We start from the raw sequence: 23,592 nt of genomic DNA, 5'->3' as shown, positions 1-23,592 counted from the left end.
TGGACTCTCTATTTTACAAATGCATGTTATTAGCTGTAAACCTTACCTTCTTAAGAGTATTTTGTCACTTTTTATATATGTCGCAGTAATTTTGTTATTTATTTTATATAAAGGTAAAATTTTTTTTTTTTCAGATATTGAGGGACATCAAACAGGGTTTGCTACAGCTTGGAAAAGAGGGCATTAGAGGACCATTATCTGGAGGTAGGCAATGTATACATAAATATTTACTTTAGTTGTTTTACCGTGAATTTGGAGTAAAAAGTTATTTTATTAAGCAAATCATTAAAGTGTTGGTAAAACTATAAGGTGAATATTAAGAATTTGAACATTAAGGTGAAACAGCACCGAAATTTTTACTATTACTAATTTGGAAAGCGCGTAATACACCAGGGATTTAAAGTTAGCTCTTTTTTGGTCAATTCGACATAAAGATCAACATTAAGGAAATGAATTTAAAAATCTATGAGTTATTTTAAAATTATCTACCATGGCATTAATAATTGTTCGTAACGTAATAAAATTTATTGTTATATTAGATTGCTCTATTTTAAACTACTCGCATTTCATTTGAATATTTAAAGCTCATTCAGGTAGAAAATTATTTATATCCCGATCATTATTTCTTGGCTCTAATGTTTTTTCCACTAATAATGATGGAAATAGTTTTAAACTGTCGCTTGATTTATTCATGATGCTTTTGTAATTGTATATTTCTCTTTATGTATTTAGCAATCGAAGCACATTTTGTATTATACGCTAATTGTTGAATATTGGAATATGTTTTCTATACGGTATTTATTTATTAATAACCGACATTAGAACTTTTTTTAGGTTAAGTCACTTTTTATTCTAAGCAAAGTGAATATCGTTAAGCTCTTCAGAAAAAAATTAATTATTAAGTTACTTTTATTGTCTTTGAGTCGTCATTTAATAAGAGACAAACTGCACTGCTACATGATGAACATGGTAAAGTAATATTTGAAGTTTAAGATACAATTAATGAATGGGAAAATTTCATTACGAACCTATTAGAAGACGATAGGATTAGTTCACCTTCGAATATTACTAACTGCGACGGACCCCTAATAACACACTCTGCGGCAAATCAAGCCATGCGATCATCAAAAAATGGCAAAGCGAGAGATCTTAATGAAATTGCAAGTGAAATATACAAGCTTATACATACTAGCAATGTTTTAGAGTCTATAACTTTGTTTTGCAATACGATTTATACCAGCGGACTAAATGGTTGGCCAATTCATTGTTTATTGCTCTACCTAGTAAGACAATAGCAAAAACCTGTGTTGATTATAGAACCATCAGTTTGTTAAGTAATGTATTAAAAATTTTTTTAAAGGTAATACATGGTCGTATCTATAACAAATGCGAGGAATACCTAGGTGACACACAGTTTGGTTTCCTTAACGGGTTTGGAACGAGAGAAGCATTATTTGAGATTAATATATTTGCTTAAAGATGTCGTGATATATCTGTAGACATGTACTGGTATTTTATTGTCTTCCAAAAGGCATTTGATCGTGTTAAACACTCTATAATGATTGATGTTCTAAGATACATTAGCTTGAATGGCAGAAACGTTTGCATAATTACAAATTTGTATTGGAATCAAATAACGTCAGTTTTAGTAGCATTTGGAATCACAGGCTCTTAATATTAAAAATGGACTATGGCAGGGATGCCTCTTGTCGCCCCTGATTATTAACATTTACTACGAAAGAATTTTCAGCAATGCAGTTTCTGAAAAACAAGAATGAATAATTATGGATGTTGAAGTCATCAATAATTTGCGATATGTTTATTACAAACATTAGTTGATAGTGTCTTTGGGAATCTGCCCTCTTTATGTTTAAAACGCGATTTGATTTTTGTCGATAGGACACTCTCATCAGAAGATATCGAATTTTTATCGTCGATTTGATGCAAATTTTATTTAAAAAATTGATTTCGCGCGCGTAACTGACATTTAAAATCATTGGTTTCAAGAGTTATTTCTGATAAAGCGGTTCATTCTACACGAAAAGAACTAATTAATAAACATTTTTTTTTCAAAATTTTCTTAGCAAAATTTCAGTGCTATGTAGGCATAAAAAAGGTCTGAAGTTTATCAGCATTACTCAGCAATGAAGTGAAGATGTTTTAATTACATTGTAGGGCTAACGAATATCCTCTTTTCAATGACTAAAAATGGCGTAACCTTAAATAGTCTAGGTGTCTTTTTCTGGGACGTCTTGTGTTGTCGGTTATCTAACACATCTAAGTCGTCTGTGTCAATTCTCATCTTTCGTTCGTGTTCTTTTTTTTCTATGTCGGCTTCCTTTTGTTACTCTACGGGTAGTACTACTCTACTTTACGAGGTAGAGTCACCAGTGGAATGGTATTGAAAAATATACAAAGTGTTTTCATTATTACCAGTTTTTATAGAAAATAGGATTATTGTAGAACATTAAGTGTACAGTAATATAAAGAATACTGGTTTATTTAGGTATCACATTATATTTAATATTATGTCATAATTCCCTTTTTCTTAGTGTTACATTTAAATTGTATATATTTCAGATGATACGTACATGTACGACGAAGAGGTACGCATGCTAGCCCCAGTCCCGCATTACGCAGACCCTCTTAACCGTCCCGCCCATTGGTACGACGAACCACCATACGAATCGGACCCTGAAGACTTTCTCATGGGTTGTAGTGAAGGACCATCTGCCACCATACAAAACGGAAGGGTGTGCTTCACGCTAAATACTCGACAAGATTCCAGAGGAGAAGGAGTAATATCATTGAGAAGCGCGGGCGATATTTCACTGCCTAGGGAATCGCAAGCTGGATTGGGAATTGCGCCCCGAAGAGGATTGATTCTTCCTTCGCAAGCTGGATATCCACCGGCAATAATTCCTTTAAGGTATACAAATTTTTTGTATTTTACTTAGTATTTTAGGTTTTTTCTCAAAACTTAGTAACTGTTGTATTTTTAAGTCCTTTACATCTGCCTCAATCATTACATTAATAGCGTTATGATTTGAAGCTAAGGAGAGCGTTATGGGGAACACTCTGGAAAAGTAAATGCGAAGAGTTCAAGAAATATATGGGGTCATCTAGATCAAGAGAAGCATGAAAAACGGTAAAAAAAACCTGAGAACAGAAAAGAAGTGAGTAGAATAGATTTAGTAAAAGAAAGATCTTGGATCGAACATTACTTACAACTTCTGACTAAAACAAGAATGCAATTCACGAACAACATATGAAGTGAAATACGATAAAGACGATGAAATAACAGTATAGGAAGTCAAAGATGCAATACGAAATCTAAAAAATCGAAAAGCATGCGGACCGTAAGGTATACCGAACGAATTATTAAAACACAGTCCACAAGTATGGCTGGAATTACCATGTTTTTACCTTATTCTATAAAGGACATGACTTATCACCGGAGCGGAGTGAACAAAAGTACATATTAACAACATTTTACTTTACAAAAATGTGGCGGTTAACATTAAAACTTTAAACAAATTAACGAGAGAAATTTCTATTAGTAAGGGTCTAAAACTGCTAAGGTAAGGTGCTGTGTACCACCTACACTGTTTAAAATATATCTGAATGAGGCGCTCTCAGTGTGGAGAAGAAAATGCTGCAAACATGGGCATTCCAATCGAAGAGAAGAGATTGGACATGATACACTTCGCTGACGACCAAGCCATTCGTGCTGAATACGAGAGTGATATCGACTATATGCTTAAAAAACTGGAAGAAGAGTACACCAAGTTGGGCTTTACAATTAATATACAAAAAAAACCGAGTATCTAGTTACAGGAGAAAAACCAGAAAGCCTACAAATTGAAGTGGGAAGTATAAAATCGGAGAATATAAAAATTAAACGAGAAGTATAGCAAGGTTACATTCTCTCTGCATTACCATTCAACTTGTGTTCGGAAGTTATCATGCAAAACCTATTGAACAACGAAACAGCTGGCGTTATAGTAAACGGAATTACTATCAATAATTTTAGGTATGCAGATGAGACCGTGTTAATGACAGAAAATATTGAAAACTTGCAGAGAACGGTTCAAAATTTTTATACGGCAAGTTTACATTATGGTCTGAATATGAACTTGGATAAAACTAAGTTTTTAATCTTAACCAAAAGGGAAAATCCAGGGAGATTTTAGGAAAGCGTAGCGTTGAAAGGCGACGAATATCATGACTGCTCAATCTCAGAGAGTGGTTAATGACTTGTTTAACCAGTTTTTAAGGGCAAAAGTAAAGAGTTCAAGTGATCATAAAAATCTTCTAAAGAAGGCGGCATTTTAAAAAGATCCACGTATATAGGCATTTCGGATGGTATCGAAGCCCTGTTTTAGTGATAAATATATTTTTTCAATGCAGAAGTGTAGAAGCCTCATGCATTCGTTTTTTAACTACAACTTTTTTATTTGAACAGGTATTGTTTTTCTCTAGTTTTTATTTAATGCACAGCTAAACCGCCAAAATATTTACCCCCTTTATGTTTTTAGGTCTTCTAGGGATATCGAAAGTGGTGATTACGCAGGCTCCGACGTGCAAAGTGTTAGTTCGAGGCTGTCGACGTTGTCCGTAGATACTAGTAGGTCTGAACACCATGAATTAGGTCAAATTATTTCTCCTCAGTATTATACGCAATTAGAAGGAAAAATAAGACATTTTAGGAAAATTAGCGGGTATTCTAGGAGCGAGGATGGAATGTCGCCTAGTCAAAGTTCAGATTACGAGGATCAGGAGGATTTTAGTAATTGTAGCCAGCAGATAGCAACTGTACATGTGGTGAGTTTTGAATAAATTATAATATTTCAATAACCGTAATCGGGCGATTCATGATGAACACATTAAAACATGAATTTAAACTTACTGTTTAATTTATTTTTACTTTTATTCACTTTTATTTATTTTGTTTGATAATACAGCTTTAAAATAAATGTCAAATAAAACTGTCAAAGTTCGTAACGACTCTATTGTTGAAGATGTATCTGTTCAATTGGCTTCATTTATTCAATCTGAGAGAACTATTAAAATGGTGTGGTGGGTAAATTCCACTGTAGAGTCCACTGGTTCACTAAACAATCAACAAACATAAGATCTGACAAAAATATCGTCGCATTCCGTGAGATTATGCAGTAGAATCCGAAGCAGTCGATTTCACCTTCATTCACAAGAACTGTGAGTGACTGTGAATAAGTCGACTCTCGACTATAATTTTTTGAATTGTAAAATTTTAAGTATACTAAGAATACTGCACTATTTTGTTTAAAATATGTTCTAATAGTATACGGGCATAGCTACTTGTTAACAATACTGAATTATAAATACTTGCTATATGACCCGTTGAAATAATGCAAAAATATTTTGTTTAATTAAATTCTCACTATGAAATTTTCAATAATTTTATGATATTTTACCATTAAATATAAAACAAAAATAAAATACGCACATATTCATGAATTTGTTCACGTTTTATTACTTTCTCTAATGAAATATCTGCATATCTATAATTATTTGGAGTACTTGTATTTTTTACATACACACTGCAATACAGAAACTAATTTAATTGTTTAATTTAATGAAAATTTGTAGTATGTATATGTATTCGGTTAGTCCCATTTTACACTTTATATGTTTATTACACACTTAGGATGTTATTTACATCTGATAATTCAATGTAAAATAAGAAAAACTACACAGTTTAAAAAAAAGGCATCTCTACTAATGTAATGTTTGTTATAAATTTTTTCTGTTTTTTTTTTCCTGACTTTTTATTTATGTAGCAAAGACCTTTCCTTTTGCTTTTTCTTTTTATGTGGCTTTTGCAGCTGCTTTTTCCAATGAGATCTCCAACTGTTGTTTGTACGGTGACGAAGTTATAAGTTTTGATTTAGCAGGCTTTCTTCCTCGGTTGGCTCGTTTTAATAGCTATTGAAAGTGATATGTGAAATAGAGAAATAACTTTATCAGTTTTTGCTACGTGTTTTCTTGAACAGCTAAGAGAATCAATATTTTTGCTGCATCCCGGTTGCAACTATACGGTTGTCGATTTTGGTGATACCATGTCTATTGTCGATTTTGGTAATTCAACAATCTTGGCTACAAAGTCGCTTGAATAATTAAATAGATATTTTTCTTCCCTTCTTCCCGGTTGAGACTCGATATCGTTTAAATTTTTTTTTCAGATTTTGGTGGTTCATCATTGGGTTCACTATAGTTCTCTAATGAAGCGGGACTACAGTTCTTTGCTGCTTTATCTTTTACTGCAATTAAATCTACTTCAGAAAACACGTTTCTATTAAAGAGCCAAATTCCAGTGACCTTGAAGCGTTTAACTGCATTTTACCAAGCAATTTTTCCAAATCATACTGAATTAAAGCTCGTTAATTTTCCCCCAAGCCTTACACGAATTTCTTTGCTATAATATATTTGAAAAGCGCCTATAATTTTTTTATCTAAGGGCTAGAGTGAGCTTCTGAGTTGTGTGAGGTGGCAATGAAATGATAACTACATGATTTTCTCTAGCCAACCTAATAGTGTCTTAATTGCGGGTGTGGCTGTAATGCCCATCCAGTACGAAAAGAACTGCCGACTCTTTACTTGGTTTAATAAATTTAAGAAAATGCTGAAACCATTGACTAAAACTGTTCTGTTGAATCCAACCGCTAGGATGAACTTTATAAATTGATCCAGCTGAGGTCGTTTCTATTTTTCCTAGAAAAAAATTAACATTGATAGAATATATTGACCTCCAGCACTTATAGAAACAATTAGTGTTACCATTGATCCACGCTCTGCTGATGTTACTGCAGCGAGTTAATATGTTTCTATATCTGAGATAAAAATATTTAATTCTTATATATAAATTTCATGATTAAAGACTAGAAATTTTGCACTTTCTAGTTTTTTTTTTAAATATTACTTTTGTAAGTTAGTTAATCATAAAAGTTTTTAATTGCAGTCTAGTGACGGCCGATCTGCTGGCGTATCCGGCTTAGTAGGAAAAGTAAGAGGGCTTCGAGAAGACGTCCAAAGGAAAATTTCTAGGTTAAAAAACGACAACGTTGACCAACAACGCATTCCTGATCAAAGTTTCCAATGCTCAGCTAGTTCGGTGGAAAGCTTGCCTAGTGGGTCAGGATCAAGTAAGTATTTTGCTATTTGCTGTATGTATATACTCTAAATTTGTTATATATTTTTTAAATGTTTTAATTTCTATAAATACCTAAGAATTTAAGGTTGAATTACACCAAATTAAATAAGTATATTGGATAAAACCAACTATTATAATTAGGCAATTAAAAGAAATCATTTTTCGAATTTTCGAATGTAGATTGTTTAAATTCGGGGATTTTTTACTTTTCTGTGACTTTCATCAAAATTAATTTAACTGTTTTTATTTAATCTTGTATACATCACATATGTAGGCACGGTTTTGGGGCATTTACACAAAAGGTTTTTATCTAATAAATATAGAACTAGTTGGTTAGTCAATAAAAGCCGTACAAAATGAATGGATATGGTTGTAAATATAAGAGCAAATCGATTGGCATAGCTCATTCATAAATTATTGTCAGCAAAAAAATGAAGCCACTCTCATTGAACATTTTAGACCAGGCCAGCTGAGAGGAAAGGGCGTCGGTCTAGAACTTCTTAGAAAGAAACTTCTAACAAGAATTAGACATGCATCGGCAATTGGCAACTCATCTAAGATGCTTCAATAAGGTGCATCTTAAGGTGTACCTTTACACTACACGTATTCTAGGTTTGACCCCTTGCTTTCTTTTGAAAGCCAAATTTATTTCTTATTGAAATATTTTCATTTCTTGTTAGTTTTTATTAGTTGTCTTTATTATCTACTAATAAACTTCCCTGTTTTTAGGTACGCAAGCACTGGTACGAGCCGGTAGTAACCATAGTTCGATATCAAATGAAGAACCGGATCCAAGTCCAACGGATCAGATTGTGGGACGAGCTAGAGCTTTGGTGGATCATACTCCAAGCCCGTACGATACGGAGGCATTAAAATTTAAGGTAAGCAAAAACCGTTTTTACGTTCTTGAGTGAGAATATGTATATCCATATTAAAAAATAACTATCAAAAAACAAAGAATATCGAATTTACAGTTTTTTTTATAAACTAGATCAAAATAGATATAATATACTGTTTTTTAATTTCGTACTGAACTCACATACAATGAAGGCTGGTATCAGGGAAACAGGAGTCAGGGATGCATTGTATTTGCCAATATTTGGTGTAATTGTGCGATTTAATAAAACTATAAAAAAACAAGTGAATGGCCACGAAAGAGAGAATAATATCTCCGCACGCTTATAATTATTCCTAAGTAAAAGAGGAAAATTACAGAGGTTGCCTGTATACCATAGTTAAAAAAAACTTACAGAGATTGATACAGACGTTTAAAATACATGACAATAATAGTTAATTGTAATGATAAAATGACACGAGGTCAATGGTATAAAATTTCACATAAAGGGAATATACATGATTTTTACACCTAGTTTCGTAGTTAGTTTCAACTACTTTTAAATGTTTCACTGATGATGGTCCTACTGGACCGAAAACGTTTTGAACAATTGCAATCCGTTTAATGCCATTTTGTCTAACATATGACATAAATATCTCTCTATTCTATTTAATTTTCCGAAATTAGAAGTAAAGTTTAAGTATTATTGCAGTATTACATAGTAATTGTATCTATTCCTCATTCTAACATTTTTTTGGTATTTCAGGCTGGTGATATTATAGATATAGTTTCAATGAATCCAAGTGGGCAATGGAGGGGTATCTGCAGAGGCAAAAAGGGCACTTTTAAATTTATCAATGTAGAACTATTATCCGAACGATCAGTGAAATCAAAAAGAGATATGAAATGGCATCGCAACATTAAAGGCAAGCCTGTGTCTGTGGAGGATTTGTTAAAGAAAATCGGTCTACACGACTATATTTCTGTATTTATATTGAACGGTTACGAAGATTTAGAATTGTTTAAGGAATTGGAACCCAGTGACTTAGATTATTTGGGGATAGTGAATACGGATCACAGAGCTAAGTTATTGACTGCTGTGCAGCTCCTTCATGAGTTGGATTGTAAGTATATCTTTAGCTTTAGTGTATGTATGATTTATGTAAGTAACTTGTTGATTTCCAATAACTCGGTGCAGTAAGTCTCGAGTTGAATTGCGTTTATAAAATTCGCAGAAGGCGATGAAATTAGCAGTCAGTAAAGATGTAGCCTTATTTTAATGAATATTGTAACCAATCAGCCATTAATCGAATCTATTCCGAAATCTGAATAGGTTTTTTAATATTGTTTGTTCCTGTTACTGAGGAATTAGCCACTTTAACCTAGGTAAAACCAAAAGCTGGAAGATGTGACGCAAGTTTAATTTAAGTAAAAATATATTCAAATAAAATAACAAAAATAAAATTTACTTATATACAATATGTAAAATAAACATGAAAAGGCGAATCCTCGTAAATAAAATCCACGGTCAGACGTTAATGTCGGTGAACGGAAAATAAATGTTAGCGGCGTTCGTATGGGTAAGACAAACGACGATCTTTAGTCAATACACGAAAACCGTGGATCAATACTCGACTGATGTGAGGACACAAAGCGATGAATCAATACTCGATCAGAGTTGGGGGAAAGGGCGGTGGTCTATGATCAGTACTCAGAGACCCAGAGGTAGAAGCTCTTACCAGATCAATACGATGAATCGAACTTAGTTCTCTGTTATTTAATTACAGGGTTTAATACTTCTTCCGGTGTAGTGGTAGATTGTTGGTGGGAGTGCCGGTGTGGTGGTAGAAGAGTTGATAAAAATGCTGAAAATAATTGTATATTAAAACTGCATTTTATTTCAAGATGTTGGTAAATACCTTTGTTTTATAGTTATAAATTGTAAACGAACATGTTTGTAAACACGACAATACTGACCGCCGCCAAGGTTTGTGACGCAATATTTTAGTACTCCTAGTCGGTACTCGTATTTATATTTCTTCAGAGATCTGCTTGTTTATTATGTTTATGTACAGAGGTCAGTGTCGATGGTCATGACTCAAAGTATTAATATTTACGAATTAGAAACTATTAATTAATTATATTATATTGTAAGGTTTTTGGTTAATATTTAAGGATGATTTAAGTCACTCCATGGGTATACAGAGAGAGGACCACATCATTACAAAGACCAGGAATTAAGAGTAAATATAATAATAATTTGATATTCTTACCTCACAAATTCACGAACAACAAATAATACCAATCACACAGAAGAACTAACCGATCCTATCAAAGCTGGCAATGGGATGAGACAGGGAGATTGCCTGAGTCCTCTATTGTTCAACCTGATTATGGATGAAATAATAAAAAAGTAAGAACTAAAAAAGAATACCAAATGAGAGAAAAACAACTTAAAATAATCTGCTATGCAGACGACGCAATACTACTCTCTCAAAGTGAAGATGATTTACAACGTATGCAGCACCAATTTAATATAACTGCCACAAAATTTAACATGTTTATTTCCCAAAAAAAAAAAACAAAATGCATAGTTACAACAACAAATTTACTAAGATGTAAAAATTGGAGCTGGAAGATAATAAGTGATGGAGTTTAAATATCTAGGCATCACATTATGTAGCTCCGGAAAGCTCGAAACGGAAATAAAAGATCAAGTGAATAGAGCAAACAGAGCTGCAGGCTACCTGAATGAAACAATATGGAGAAATAAAAATATCAGAAAATAAACGAAAGGCAGAATTTACAAAACAGACATTAGATCAATAATGACATACGCAGCAGAAACAAGACCTGACAAAGAGAGGACAAAAAGATGTTAGAAACAGCAGAGATCAAAACAGAAAAATTGATGGTAAGGCACTATGGGACAGAGCTAGAAGTACAGATATACGACATAGATACAAGGTGGTGCATCAAGAACTGGGTAAGAAATAGAAGAGTAGAATGGAACGAGCATATAAGCCGAATGACAACAAATAGAGTAGTAAAGACGGCAAGAGACGGTTCTTCAATAGGAATACGATCAGTAGGAAGACCACAAAAACGATGGAACGACAACTTACTGAAGGCACATTGAAAAACAGAGTCATGTCTATATAAAAAGAAAAAGACACATAATGAATGTTCATAACCAAAACTCCTTAGTTACTCTTTCTTCTTCTTCCTATGCCGTCCCTATTAACGGAGGTTGGCGACCACATTTTTAAAAGCTTCTCTGTCTTTTGCAACGTGGAATAATTCATCTACAGTCATGTTTGTCCAGTCTCGAATATTTCGCAGTCTTGACTTCCTCTTTCTACCTATTCCCTTTTTGCCATCGACTCTACCCTGCATGATGACCTGCAGAAGACTATATTTATTATTTCTTAGTATGTGTCCAAGGTATGCAGTCTTGCGTACTTTTATCGTTCTCAACAATTTTTTGTCTCGACCTGTCCTTCTCAGCACTTCCTACTCTTTCTACAGTTACTCTTTAAACAATTAAAAAAACCAATATTTCCAACTTCTCAGGGAACAAATAGGTACACACAAAATAGAAATGTTTGGAAAGGCTGTCAAAGCCCCGCTCATTGTGACGTCAGACTTAGATAGTCTATTGATCTGGGATCATGAAATGAACTCGGGATCTTTGTGCATGGTTCAAGCTTCCAATCTTCCCCATTTTGCTCAGTCTGCCGACAGTCCCACGAGGTGTTGTAATAATTTTATATTTTTGAGTGTTTACTTGAAAAATTTATGAATTGTTTGCAAATTTAAGTCCATTTTCAAAAGTGTATTGCAAGAATACTTACATAACGTCACAAGATTTACAAGTGAGCTCACTATTAGCATGTATAGAAGTAAGGGCAATGCCTTAAGAAAAAATAAAGATATAAAAAGTACCAAAAATCTAATTTGATATAACAAACAATACAAAACAAATTTTGTTTTAAATAAAATAAACAATTAGTTACGTTTTGTAGCAGGCAGTGAGGGAGATATCGCAGGATCGAGCAGCGAGTGCGACGAACATAGAGGGCTCACGCGCGATACCGAAAACTCCCCTTTTGGACGACGTCAATTTCCCCGAGATTCAGGCTGTTACGACGCTTCTGTAAAAAGTACGCGGCAAGTCCAGCAGCATATTTCACCACAAGGAGAATCAGATACTAGTGATAGTGCAGGTATGTCCATTATATCATCTAATATTTACATTCGTGTGATATAAAAACAAAAGTAACGATACTTATACTGTATTACTAATACGTTTTGTTATTTTCTCAACAAACGCAAATATGATGCAATAAAAAACAATATTGTTCACGTTTATAGATATTATAATAAACAATTTTTTTTCGTTTTAAATACTGGCACAATATTGATAATACAAAACTTATCTAATTGAACCCGCACTTAATTACCACCTCAGTTTAACAAGACAGCTAATAGTATATAGTTTTATTTGGCCAATTTTTCCAAAATGTGCGCTAGCAGTGACTTAACACATTTGATTTTGGATCCATTGTAATGATTTATTATTTTTTGATGGAATATTTAAGAATATGTGATTTTCTGTGGAAATTTTTTGTGGAATTGTTTGAGTCATTATATATTATATTACTTGCAGTGATAAAAGTATTCCGCTCCGTATGCAACAAGCTTTTACATATTTAATATCGAAAAAACAACAACTATTAAACACGAAATTTTTAAACTAGAATTATAGAAAAAATATGCACAAGTACCTATTTTATAGACTACTTCTAATAGTGGTATATGTACATCCATAGTTTTGATTTGTTTGGCTTAGATCATTAAACTCTTTTGTTGTTTGTTTTGAACTGTTTTCTATCCATCATTTTCGTTACTAACCTCTTCTGTTTGTTGATATTGTTGTCGTACGTCATATGAAAGTGGCAAGCCTGGAATATGTTTGTCATTTGGTTTTGTGTGAATCAGTACATTTCGACTATTTGTATCGTGTGGCACAGCTGGCGTATTTACCTCATCATTTTCTGCTACAAACGTATACTTTTATCCTCGTCAGTAAAGACCACATCATTTTTGTTGCAAACTTCTGTTGTGTTTGATTTTGATGACTGTTGTAGAGATTGAGGAAAATTGGCAGAAATTGCGTTTTATTTACTAACCTCAGTTTTTCGTTTTTTGGTTGTATTTTCCAACTTCTGCTCCAATTCAAACACCTTTTCATGAAGGTCATTAATTTCATCCAGGTTCATCACCGAGACGCTTAGCAGTTCATGATTTTGGGTATAGAGCTTCAATTTATCCATGATTGATATGCTGACGTTGTCTTATCAATAGGCGTATACAATTTCTTTTATTTCCTGAACCATAAAGCCCAGGGTCACCACAATGCACTTGCTGTGAAAATATTTCTGGCACTTCATACATCCAACGCAGTTTTTGCCTTTTCTATCACATATTTTACAGAAAACTTAAACTGTTTCAAGAGATGTCGTCAAATCAATCTCACTTTCTGCCATGTTGTCAAGCTCAAGCTCATGTATTAGATATTTTTTACAGAGAAGGCTTACTCTCAAGTTATATATTTGGTCTGATATTGGTTGAAAATCTACCACTGCTTTGTTTACTTTTTCGGACACCATGAATCCCACTCCAAAATATCTCTTGGTTCACAACTCTACTGCATATTTTTCCATATTTGGTCTCTAAAGTTTTTTAAAGCTCCATGCTCATAAGTAGCTCTTATATTCCATGTCCCAATTTTTATTATTTCCTAGGATCGTTGCCGTTCTTTTGTGCATATTTTACATGGTTGTATTTCTTTTATTTGCTGTTTCGGTATCATACCTTCCCATTTATTTTTCTTCTACTAGTTTTTTAGCAATTTTACTTTGGTATTTTCTTTTAGTTGTTGTTTTTTCTCATTCCACCATTCCTTCTCATTCATGATCAACTTCTTAATTCTAAAAATAAAGTATATTTACTTACACTCTGTCGCATACACTTCATAATAGGCTTTTGTTGACAGTAGGTTTGAAGTAAAATGGTACTACAAATAAGCTATAGGCTCGTATTTGCCATTCCTGGTGATATTTGATTAATACACATAATTAAAAAACATTTTTATTTTACAGGCATACCATTTAAAATCATATCTCCAAATTATGATCATTTTTTTCATTATTTCAAATTAACATTTTGTTCATTCATATGCCATTTTTTTACTAAGTACATATGTTAGGTTAAAAATACCAAAGAAAGTCTAGATATTGAAAAAAAAAAGAAATACAAAAATAAAGAAAAAAGTTCCTTAATTATCAAATCAATTTTTTTAATCAATTACATTATTGTATTATTATGATATTATTATGTACGGACAGGAAAAACCAAGCGTTGTCATTGTGTAGTATGTCAACGTGATACATGTTCTAAATCATTTAAAGACAATAAATATTATTTTATAAATTTTTCAAAGCGTTTATTTCTTTATAAACGTTATTTCTTTATTAAAAACTATTTAATAAATATTTTTGTATAATAAACCAATATATGACGTATAATATTATTTTATTAAAATTAGTAGTAGTTTTTGTGGATAGCTGATGCTGGGGTTTTCATTTCGAAAAGAATAAGCAAATTAAAATATTGATGTTTAAATAGACAGTGAATAAAAAAAACTTTAACTCTTTGATATGATATTTTGTACATGGTTAGTTGGTGTTTTGTCAAAATCAAAAGCACTGCTAGCTGTCCGAGTGTTAAAAAATATCTAATAATTGTACTGCAAATATTTGTATTAAAAATTGTACAAAATTATTTCAAAGCCTATAATTAACAAAATGTTTTAGGTTTCAGCGACAACAGAAACAACTTGGACTCTGTCGTCGAACAATGCAACAACGAAATCCTGGCCAGAGTGAAACAGGCCCAGAAAAACTTGATAAACCTCAAGGAAGAACTGTCATATCAACCGAACATACCTAATTCCGCCAGCATTGAGCTGCAGCTGCTACAGCAGAACAAACCAAAAGACTCTTATGTAAGTGTCCACGGACAAACCTCTTTAATAGATCCGTGTCGCAAAACGGCCGCCGGTCGGTCGATGAGCGGCAGTGCTAGAAAAAATTTAGAAGAGACGGAAGAACCCAAGTTGCCCATGGAGAAATACGCGCAAAGTAAGAGTCAACAATGAAGGTAGAAGTAGGGGTTGTGGTACACTTTTATTTGTAGTATTTTTCACTCTAGTCACTTTAGTTTTCAGTGGTAGTAATGGGTAAGTTTTAATAAATTAAATAAGTTAACAGACCCAATTAAAACTAAATTTCAGAAATGCTTCATTTTACTGATATATTTACGTAACAGTGTTTGTTTACTTATGATCGTCTAGTTGCCATCTGTACCGTTTTCAAATCTTCTTAAATCCATCGGAAAAGAGCCTTAAGTCACTGAGTGCGCAGAATTACTATGTTTTTCCGTTATTAAATCAGTGTACTCACTCGTGTGAGTTGCTTTTTAAAAAGTTTTAATCAAAGAAAGTTCTAACAGTCCACTGGAATCTTCAATTTACACCACTTACTGCATCATTTTTTATTCACAAAAAAAGTTTCAGGTAAATATTTGTTTCTGCATGAGATTTTTGTAATAATGCCGTTCCTGTACTCTTCGGGGCTCAGGTGATATATTCAGCAGTCCACGGATTTTACCGCAGTGAGACAAACTATTCACATATCTGATCTATGTGTCACTGTTCGTCCTATGTACAAAAAAACGATAAAAGAAAAATAAAAACAAAAACAAGAAAATTCCATTTTTAGGAATTTACATATACCAAGATATACATTATTTTATTTAGTTATGATACAGCACGCCATCCATAACATTTCTAGATCATCTATTACATTACAACCAGCTGTTTAAAAATTCTATTTACGATTTAAAGCCGATTTTTGCTTAAACAAATAATTTCTGCAGGTATTTCCCTTTTATGAAACAATTGTTTGACGTAATACCTTAAAATTAAAGTAATTATGAAGAGGACAAACATGCTAAGATATGTGCATAAAGCTTTTTCATAACGTTCTCTGTATCGAATATCCCGAAGTTTATCGTCCGTTTTAGATAATTACAGTTTTGGATGATTACAGGCCAGTTACAGTTCCTAATATGCTGGGCAAAATTTATGAAAAATGTATATACAAAAAAATGTTTAGTTTCCTTAGTAAATACAATACATTATGTTCCAACCAACATAGATTTCTGCCTGGAATATCAACAGGCTACCACAGAATTACTTAATTTCATTCACGTCAAAATAGATCAGGAAGATTTTGTGGGACACTTTAATCTCTCAAAAGCATTTGATACCAGAAACGTAAGAATTACTATAGAAAAGTTAAAAAATCTTGGTTTTAGGGGCCAGTTCTCATTATGGCTGTCATTCTAGGATCCTCGTTAAACTTAGTGACTCACGATCAGATTATGGTAATATTAATATTGGGGTTCCTCAGGGTTCAATATTGGGGCCATTAATTAGTTAGTGATATGCCCAGATATGTCAGTTCAAAATAACATATTTATGTATGCAGATGACACAACTATTGCTACATCTGCTTCAAGTGCAGAGGAATTAACTGTTCAACTGAATGTTATATCAGAAAATTTTACAGAGTGGTGTAAAAAAATGCTTTTATTGTTAATGCTAAAAATAAACACAAGCATGCAATTCTACTATAGATCAAAATCAAGTTACCAGTTTTCTTTAAAAGTAAATAATAGCCTGGTTCATTCTATAACTTCCACTACGTTTGTATCTTGATAGATACATGAGCTGGGAATCTCAAATTAATCATGTTTGCAAAATAATAAATAGTAGGTAGTTATTACACAATATTGCAATTAACAAGTTTTAAGTTTTCTTAAAATGGAATAGTTATTGAATGTTTACTATGCAATTGTTTATTCTCGCTTGGTCTTCAATATAAATCTTGGGGTAATGCTGTGAATACTACAAGAGTGTTTGTCTTTCAGAAAAGGATAATTCGGCTAATTTTTAATTTACCATACAGGCAGTTTTAATAGGTATTTTAACAAGACCTTCTATATATATTTTTAAATGTATACTACTTGTAAAAGCCAATATAACTACTTTTTATTTAAAGTCTGATTATCACCAGTAGGTACTCAACTAGGCAAAATGACTTTATCAGAGTACCAAAACAATACAGCACGATTTGAAAAATCCCAGTATTAAATCTAAAACAAATTTAAATAAAATTCGTGGTAAATTAAAATGTTTTCTATTGCAAAATTGTTTCTACGGTGTAAGTGAATATCTGGGACTTTTTGTCTTTTAATTCTAAAATTGTAATGTTTTACTAATATTTATATTTTTTACTCAAATTGTCCTATATCATGTAAATGATCTTTCAGAATGAATAAAAATTATTATTATATTATTATTATCCCGTTTCATGGAAATTAACTAAAATTTTAATTGAGAATACTTTATTTTGACCGTAAGCAAAACGTCTAAATAAACAAATAATATTCAATTAAAATTGTAGTTTATTCGCATGAAACAAAGTAGATAACATAGATAACTCCTTGCTTTTGTTTTCACCCGTTTTGACAAGTTTTAATAAAATATGTAATAATTTTCAGGTGGAACGAACAACAGCGACGTAGGACTAGAATCTGGCAACGTCAACGTTTTAGGAAGAAGCTGTCTGAGTGAAAAATCAAGTGACTCTGGCGTAAGTAGCAGCTCTCTGTCTTCTTCGAATACCAAGGAAACGCCACGACCCGTCCTTAACATGATTGACAACGCGACCGCCCAAGCTAACTTTAAGAAGACATAGCCCCAGCAAAAATTGTTGTTTCAAACTAAGTTCAGGAAATAATGTCAATTCTATATTTGTTATATATCTGTTATGGTAGTGGATTAAATCCGGGAATTATGTGTCTGACGTCTTAATAGTAATAACTGGACTGAAGTAATAATTTTGATAAAACAAAATGTACTTTGAAATGTCATAGAGATTTCACTTTACTCTTTAGGTCCCGACCCTGACTAATAAAATTATTTGTAAGCAAAATTCAAGTTTACTTATTAACAGTTGTACTTTGGATACTCTTCATTTAATCCAAATATCGTTCTTTTCTTTTTGAATAGAACAGAGAATTTGGCGTTTAAGAAGCTCCTCTATCGCTAAAATTCGAATTCGCTGGTGCGTAACCTGACCGCAGTATCCCAGAGCCCAGCGGTGGATTGTGAGATAAACCATTAGCCAGGTGTCAAAATATGTTTGAAAAGTGGAAAAGCTGAAAAAAAACGTTTTTTTTTGTATGCTTCAAAAAATATTTCAATTTATAAGATCTATTTTCACTAATATCAAAAAACCCCAAAAATCTTTTTGTTATCTGACCAATGTTGTTAACAAAACTGATTGCTAAAACACACTGTGATTTTTCGATAATATCAGTACCTATGATTATACACTGGCGACAATATAGGTACAAACGAAAAAGAAGGAAGGCCACAAATGCGATGGTCAGAGATGATTTGAAGAAACACGCAAGCCCGAAGTGGATACAAACTGCCTACCATAGAGAGACGTGGAAGAAGGAAGAGGAGGCCTATGTCCAAAATTGGACAGCAAGGGCTGTATAGATCGATAGATAGAGATCAGTACCTAGTATCGTCCGCTAGAGCACACCTATTTTTATTATTATGATCCTGGATTTCCTAATCGTATTTAACTGCAAAATTAAAAATTTCTTTCAAAATATTTGAAGAATTCTAACTTTTTTACACCTAAGCATTTGTTTAAACGTTCTGTCGAATATTCATGTTTTTTTTAACACTAGCTGATACATTTTTCAAATCTGAATATCTCTGACTCACCGAAACATTTGGTCCAAATTTGAAAGCAGTGGACAAAACCAACAAAAAAGTGAATTTCTAAAATAACTACCGCATAACAATTTATGGTTTTCATACCGTATTGTTTTAAACTATCTCGAAAATGGTCAATTATCCTTCTTATCTGTGGATAAAATTTGTAAGTTTGGCAAAGGCCGCTCATTACAGTAATTTCTAACGTTTCCTGATTTTGGCGCCTAGAAAAAGGTATCTCAATCAAACTGCATATTTTATATAGGTACGTTTAGTACCGCGAAGCCCGAATGAAGCCGAATGATCGCCTTTCGAAAGAACTGACTAACCGTGTTGCTCGGGTTTGTTCCTACCTAAATGTAAGAGAGAGAGAGAGAGATAGAGAGAGAGAGAGAGAGAGAAATATAGATGTTTATTCTATTCTAAAACATTTGAAGCGCCTCTTTTCTACGAGGGGCCCAAAATAGTTACTTCTGAGAGAATGAACTAAAATTTCTGAGAGAGTATAAAAAATAGCTTTTTTATTTTAAATATGTATTTATAAATCACAATCTTGAAATAAGTAATTTATAATAATAAATAATTTATTGTTGTACATTTAAAGATGTTACCTTGCCTACCCCGACGGGCCGCCCCTGCTTTAGTGTACAGAAGACATAGGACGGATGCACTAATTTTCCTTAGTTCAGAATAAGCATCTTCCTGCTTAATCCTTAAGTATCTCTGACAAATATGAAATTTAGATCTTTGAGTATTGGACAGAAGGAGCCATTTTTATCTTATTCTCCAATCCTTCGTGCCAGACCTTGTCGAAGGCCTGTGCTAGGTCTAAAAATAATGCTGAGCTGAGCCGAGATAACTTTATACAAAATGATTTTGTGTAAACTGCCGAATTTTGGCGGTTAGAGGATTTGCCGTAATGTGTTGGCAATTAATTGCAACGCAATTAAAATCAACATTTCACCTTTTGTCTGTTATTTTCAAGACCGTGCTTTACCTGATGTGTATAAATTGTAAGTCATTATCCCATTCGCCTCAAATTTTGACAGATAATGTTTCAAGATTGGTGCTTGGTCTACATCATACTAATTGTTTATTTTTAGGGTTATTTATACGTCAGAGTCGAAACTTATCGAATGATGTGAATAAACAAAATTTTCGAGGTTTTTCCACTACAGCTTATGTTATTAGCGCAAAAATTAAATTGTATAGTAGGTTTATTTTACATTTTGGCCTCTATTGACTTTAATTATGTCAGTCGAGAAAGTCTGCTTAATCTATGTTGCCAATTAAACTGAAATTTAACATAAATTTTAAGATTCAATTGTGGAAGATTTAAACACAACAAAAACGTTGAAGAAAGTTTACTCAAATATTTTTGCATAAAAAATCGAATTTAAAAATTAATGTACTGGGGGTTCCGTTGGAAAGTATATAATTATATATCAAATTTATGAAATAAGGAAAAATATAATTTTTGTGGACATTGGAGGCATCTGTATCTTTTTGAGTGAAAATGTAATATATACTATTTTATTTATCATATTATTTTCATATTAGAAAAGAAATTGTTCTGGACAACACAAATCGATTAGCAATAACTACGATCTAATAAGAAGGAGTGTTATTTTTTAATGAATTTAGGATCTAAAATTATTGATATGTATAGGTAGAATAAATTGTCCCCTATATACAAACCCCTTCATTTTTTTTACTGTTAGTCTGACCAACAAGTAATTGTTAAAATTTCTGTTTAATCAGTTTGTAATTGTGCTAATCCACAATGCAGTGAAAAAATATTATTTTAATTCGAATGTATTTTTATTACACATAAAACGATCAAGCAAAGCAATAAATCTCTTTTAAAATGCCCTTTAAGGGAGTTTTTCGTTTTTAGTAGGTGTACACAAATCAAATAATAGGTAAATTGAATATAAAGTGTCATTTTTGACAGAAATGTTAACTGTTGATGAAAGGTCAACGGCCCTTGTCAAGGACGGGCAGAACGACTTTTAGCTTACTCAGTAGTGACAGTTACACCTTATATACTGATTTGTATTAAATTATACAGATAAAATAGACTTTTATTAATATCAAAGAAAGCATATTGTCACTTAACCTAAAACTAGGCACCCCTGACCATCTTCGACATCCGTCATGATTATGTCATGTTCTCGCAAGGTGAGTTCCGTTATTCACAACATATACAAGATTATTTATCTTCTTAGTGACCAGGTAGAGTCCCTCCCAGGGCCTCTGCAACTTAAGATTTAGACTTTTCTTTCTCATTGGTTGGTAGAGATACACTGCTCACCTTCCTTGAAGCTAATCTGAGTCGACTTCTCATCGGACCTAACCTTCATCAGGTCACTGGTGGGTTGCAGCTTATTTCTGGCGAAATCATGTACCTGAACCAGTCCATCTTTTAGGCCATTGACACACTCGAGAAGTATCCCTTGGTCAGCGTCTCTGTCTGGTAGGTTGCCATGTAGGAGGTCGATGAGAATCTTCATCTCTCGACCAGTCAGTAGCATTGCTAGAGTGTAACCAGCTACTTTACGTATTTTATGAGCTTCGGTAGGCTGATAGAGACATAGTCACCAGTCCTTTGAGCCCACATAAAAACGTAAAAGACTTTGGCAATAATTGTTGTTACAATCAAGGGGATTAAAAATGGTGAACTTATTTTTTTGAAAATACTGAAATATGTTTTTATAGGTAACGGGCTTTGCGTTCTTATATTGGACAAAATCAACAATATAAGTAGCTGACATAAGTCACTCTAATAACATAAATAAAAATTTTTTGTGTATTCAATAATATTTATTGTATTGGGGGTATATATTCACGAAGAGTTAGAGAGGATCTTTAAGCCATAGACTGAAATTGCCGGAGAAAAATCTTCAGCACCGAGCATATACGATTTAAAGGAGCATTCGTCACAAAGAAACCAAGAGCAACGAAGGACTGCGCACCAAATAAGAACATAGTATGATGATAGAACCATTTGTGAATATATGAAGATTAATAAATAAACAAAGGTTTTTCGAATGATATTCGTAATCTAAACCCAAAACAATGATACAGACTTATTAGGATATATTAAATATTAATTACGTTGTTGGTCGGGTAAAATCTTAAACCTAAAATAAATTTTGCTTGGCACTAAATGTCATATTACTATCAAAAAGTGTGCCAATCACTATACTATGTACTGCCAATCAAACGCATTTTAGAAATAGCTTTAGATTTTATTTACTTTGATATATTTAAACAAGAGAGACCCATTTTGCATTCAATAGCATAATAACTTATCAAAAACATGAAAACACTCTGAAAAGTATTTGTAGCGGATAACGCCTAGAGTTTTCTGTAAGTCAATGCAGGACCAAAATTCGCCATAATATCATACCATTACAAGTAAAACCATTTGTAATTTTAATTTAAAGTTTTAACTTTTTAATACTTGTTTATTAACCAGAGTTCTGATTCCTTTCTGTACTTTTGTAACTGTAAATTTTTCTATTTTGTTATTTACTACGTAAAATATTACTCCCAATGTAAAATTGCACAGTAAAAGTTTAATTGACATTGAAAGCATCATGGTCTCTCTTGAATTGAATGTTTTACACTTTGATATCACATTTTATTAAATATCTAGGCGGTCAATTCACATTAAATCTGGCTCTAGTGAGTCTTTAGCCTGATATCTACTTGATAAGTACATTATATATGCATATATATGCATATATGTGCATACATATATATGCAAATACCTGTCTGTAGAATGTTACAATTTTCCACCTCCGTACTTTTTAAACTATATCGTTATACTTAAACAATTATACATTTGCGTGCACATCCTTCTGTATTAAAAATTCAGTTAATGTGAATTGCCCGTAACTATGGACTGTTGTAAAAAGCAATTTTTTAAACTTAATATATCGATTAAATGTTGATAAACGTGATAGCAAATAAAAATTAAAAACTTCGTTTATTCTTAATATATTTAGAAAAAATATATGTACATAGGGTAAAAACACTGTAAATGCTGTACATACATGAACCCTTATCAAAATCTGCAACTAGTCCATGAATTTTTTTTGTATATAAGATGCTTTAAAGGTAGTTGCAAAATTCGACTTTTATTTTTTACTATTGACTGGATTATGTGTATTTCTTCATACGCATATCGATCTGTTGTACATGTTTACTACTTGTAATTAGAAAGTGTTATATATGTCAGTCAATAAAATAGACAAATTTATTAAATAAAAATTATTGAAAATCTTTATTAGTGTTTGTTATTTAATCTCTAATTCAAACTGATGAAAAATACTTTCTTTGGTAATGGATGTAACGGAGGATGCAATAGCACTAATCCAAGAACCTTGGATAATTAAGACCAAAATAACTAGCCTTAGCAGTCTAAACGGTCAAATTTTCAGCTTACCAAGCAACCAACAACCGAGAACAGCAATATATCGCTGTCCTGGTGGAACAATGCCACAACTACAAATGTGTAACTTTTCAGGAGAGCCAAAAATATAAAATTATTTTACTTAATACCGCATGCAATGAAACATAATGAAGTTACTGGATTAGTACTGCAGTTATACTTAGCCACCGTGATATACTGTA

General features: G+C 32.5%; 1 protein-coding gene across 1 annotated transcript in view; it reads left to right on the top strand.

Annotated features, from left to right (window-relative positions):
* Window positions 1-23,243, top strand: part of LOC140438043 (uncharacterized) — a 320,775-nt gene extending 297,532 nt beyond the window's left edge. Inside the window, exons 10-18 of the mRNA XM_072527757.1 lie at window positions 135-204; window positions 2,581-2,929; window positions 4,539-4,824; window positions 7,001-7,184; window positions 7,922-8,073; window positions 8,794-9,151; window positions 12,053-12,253; window positions 14,906-15,232; window positions 17,718-23,243. Of these exons, the coding sequence (XP_072383858.1) occupies window positions 135-204; window positions 2,581-2,929; window positions 4,539-4,824; window positions 7,001-7,184; window positions 7,922-8,073; window positions 8,794-9,151; window positions 12,053-12,253; window positions 14,906-15,232; window positions 17,718-17,914 (2,124 nt within the window). The 3' untranslated portion in view covers window positions 17,915-23,243. The remainder of the gene's footprint in view (window positions 1-134; window positions 205-2,580; window positions 2,930-4,538; window positions 4,825-7,000; window positions 7,185-7,921; window positions 8,074-8,793; window positions 9,152-12,052; window positions 12,254-14,905; window positions 15,233-17,717) is intronic.
* Window positions 23,244-23,592: the final 349 nt, after the last annotated feature.

This window comes from Diabrotica undecimpunctata, chromosome 4 (assembly GCF_040954645.1).
Source record: "Diabrotica undecimpunctata isolate CICGRU chromosome 4, icDiaUnde3, whole genome shotgun sequence".
Classification (NCBI taxonomy): Eukaryota; Metazoa; Arthropoda; class Insecta; order Coleoptera; family Chrysomelidae; genus Diabrotica; species Diabrotica undecimpunctata.
This window is presented reverse-complemented; position numbering and strand designations above follow the sequence as displayed.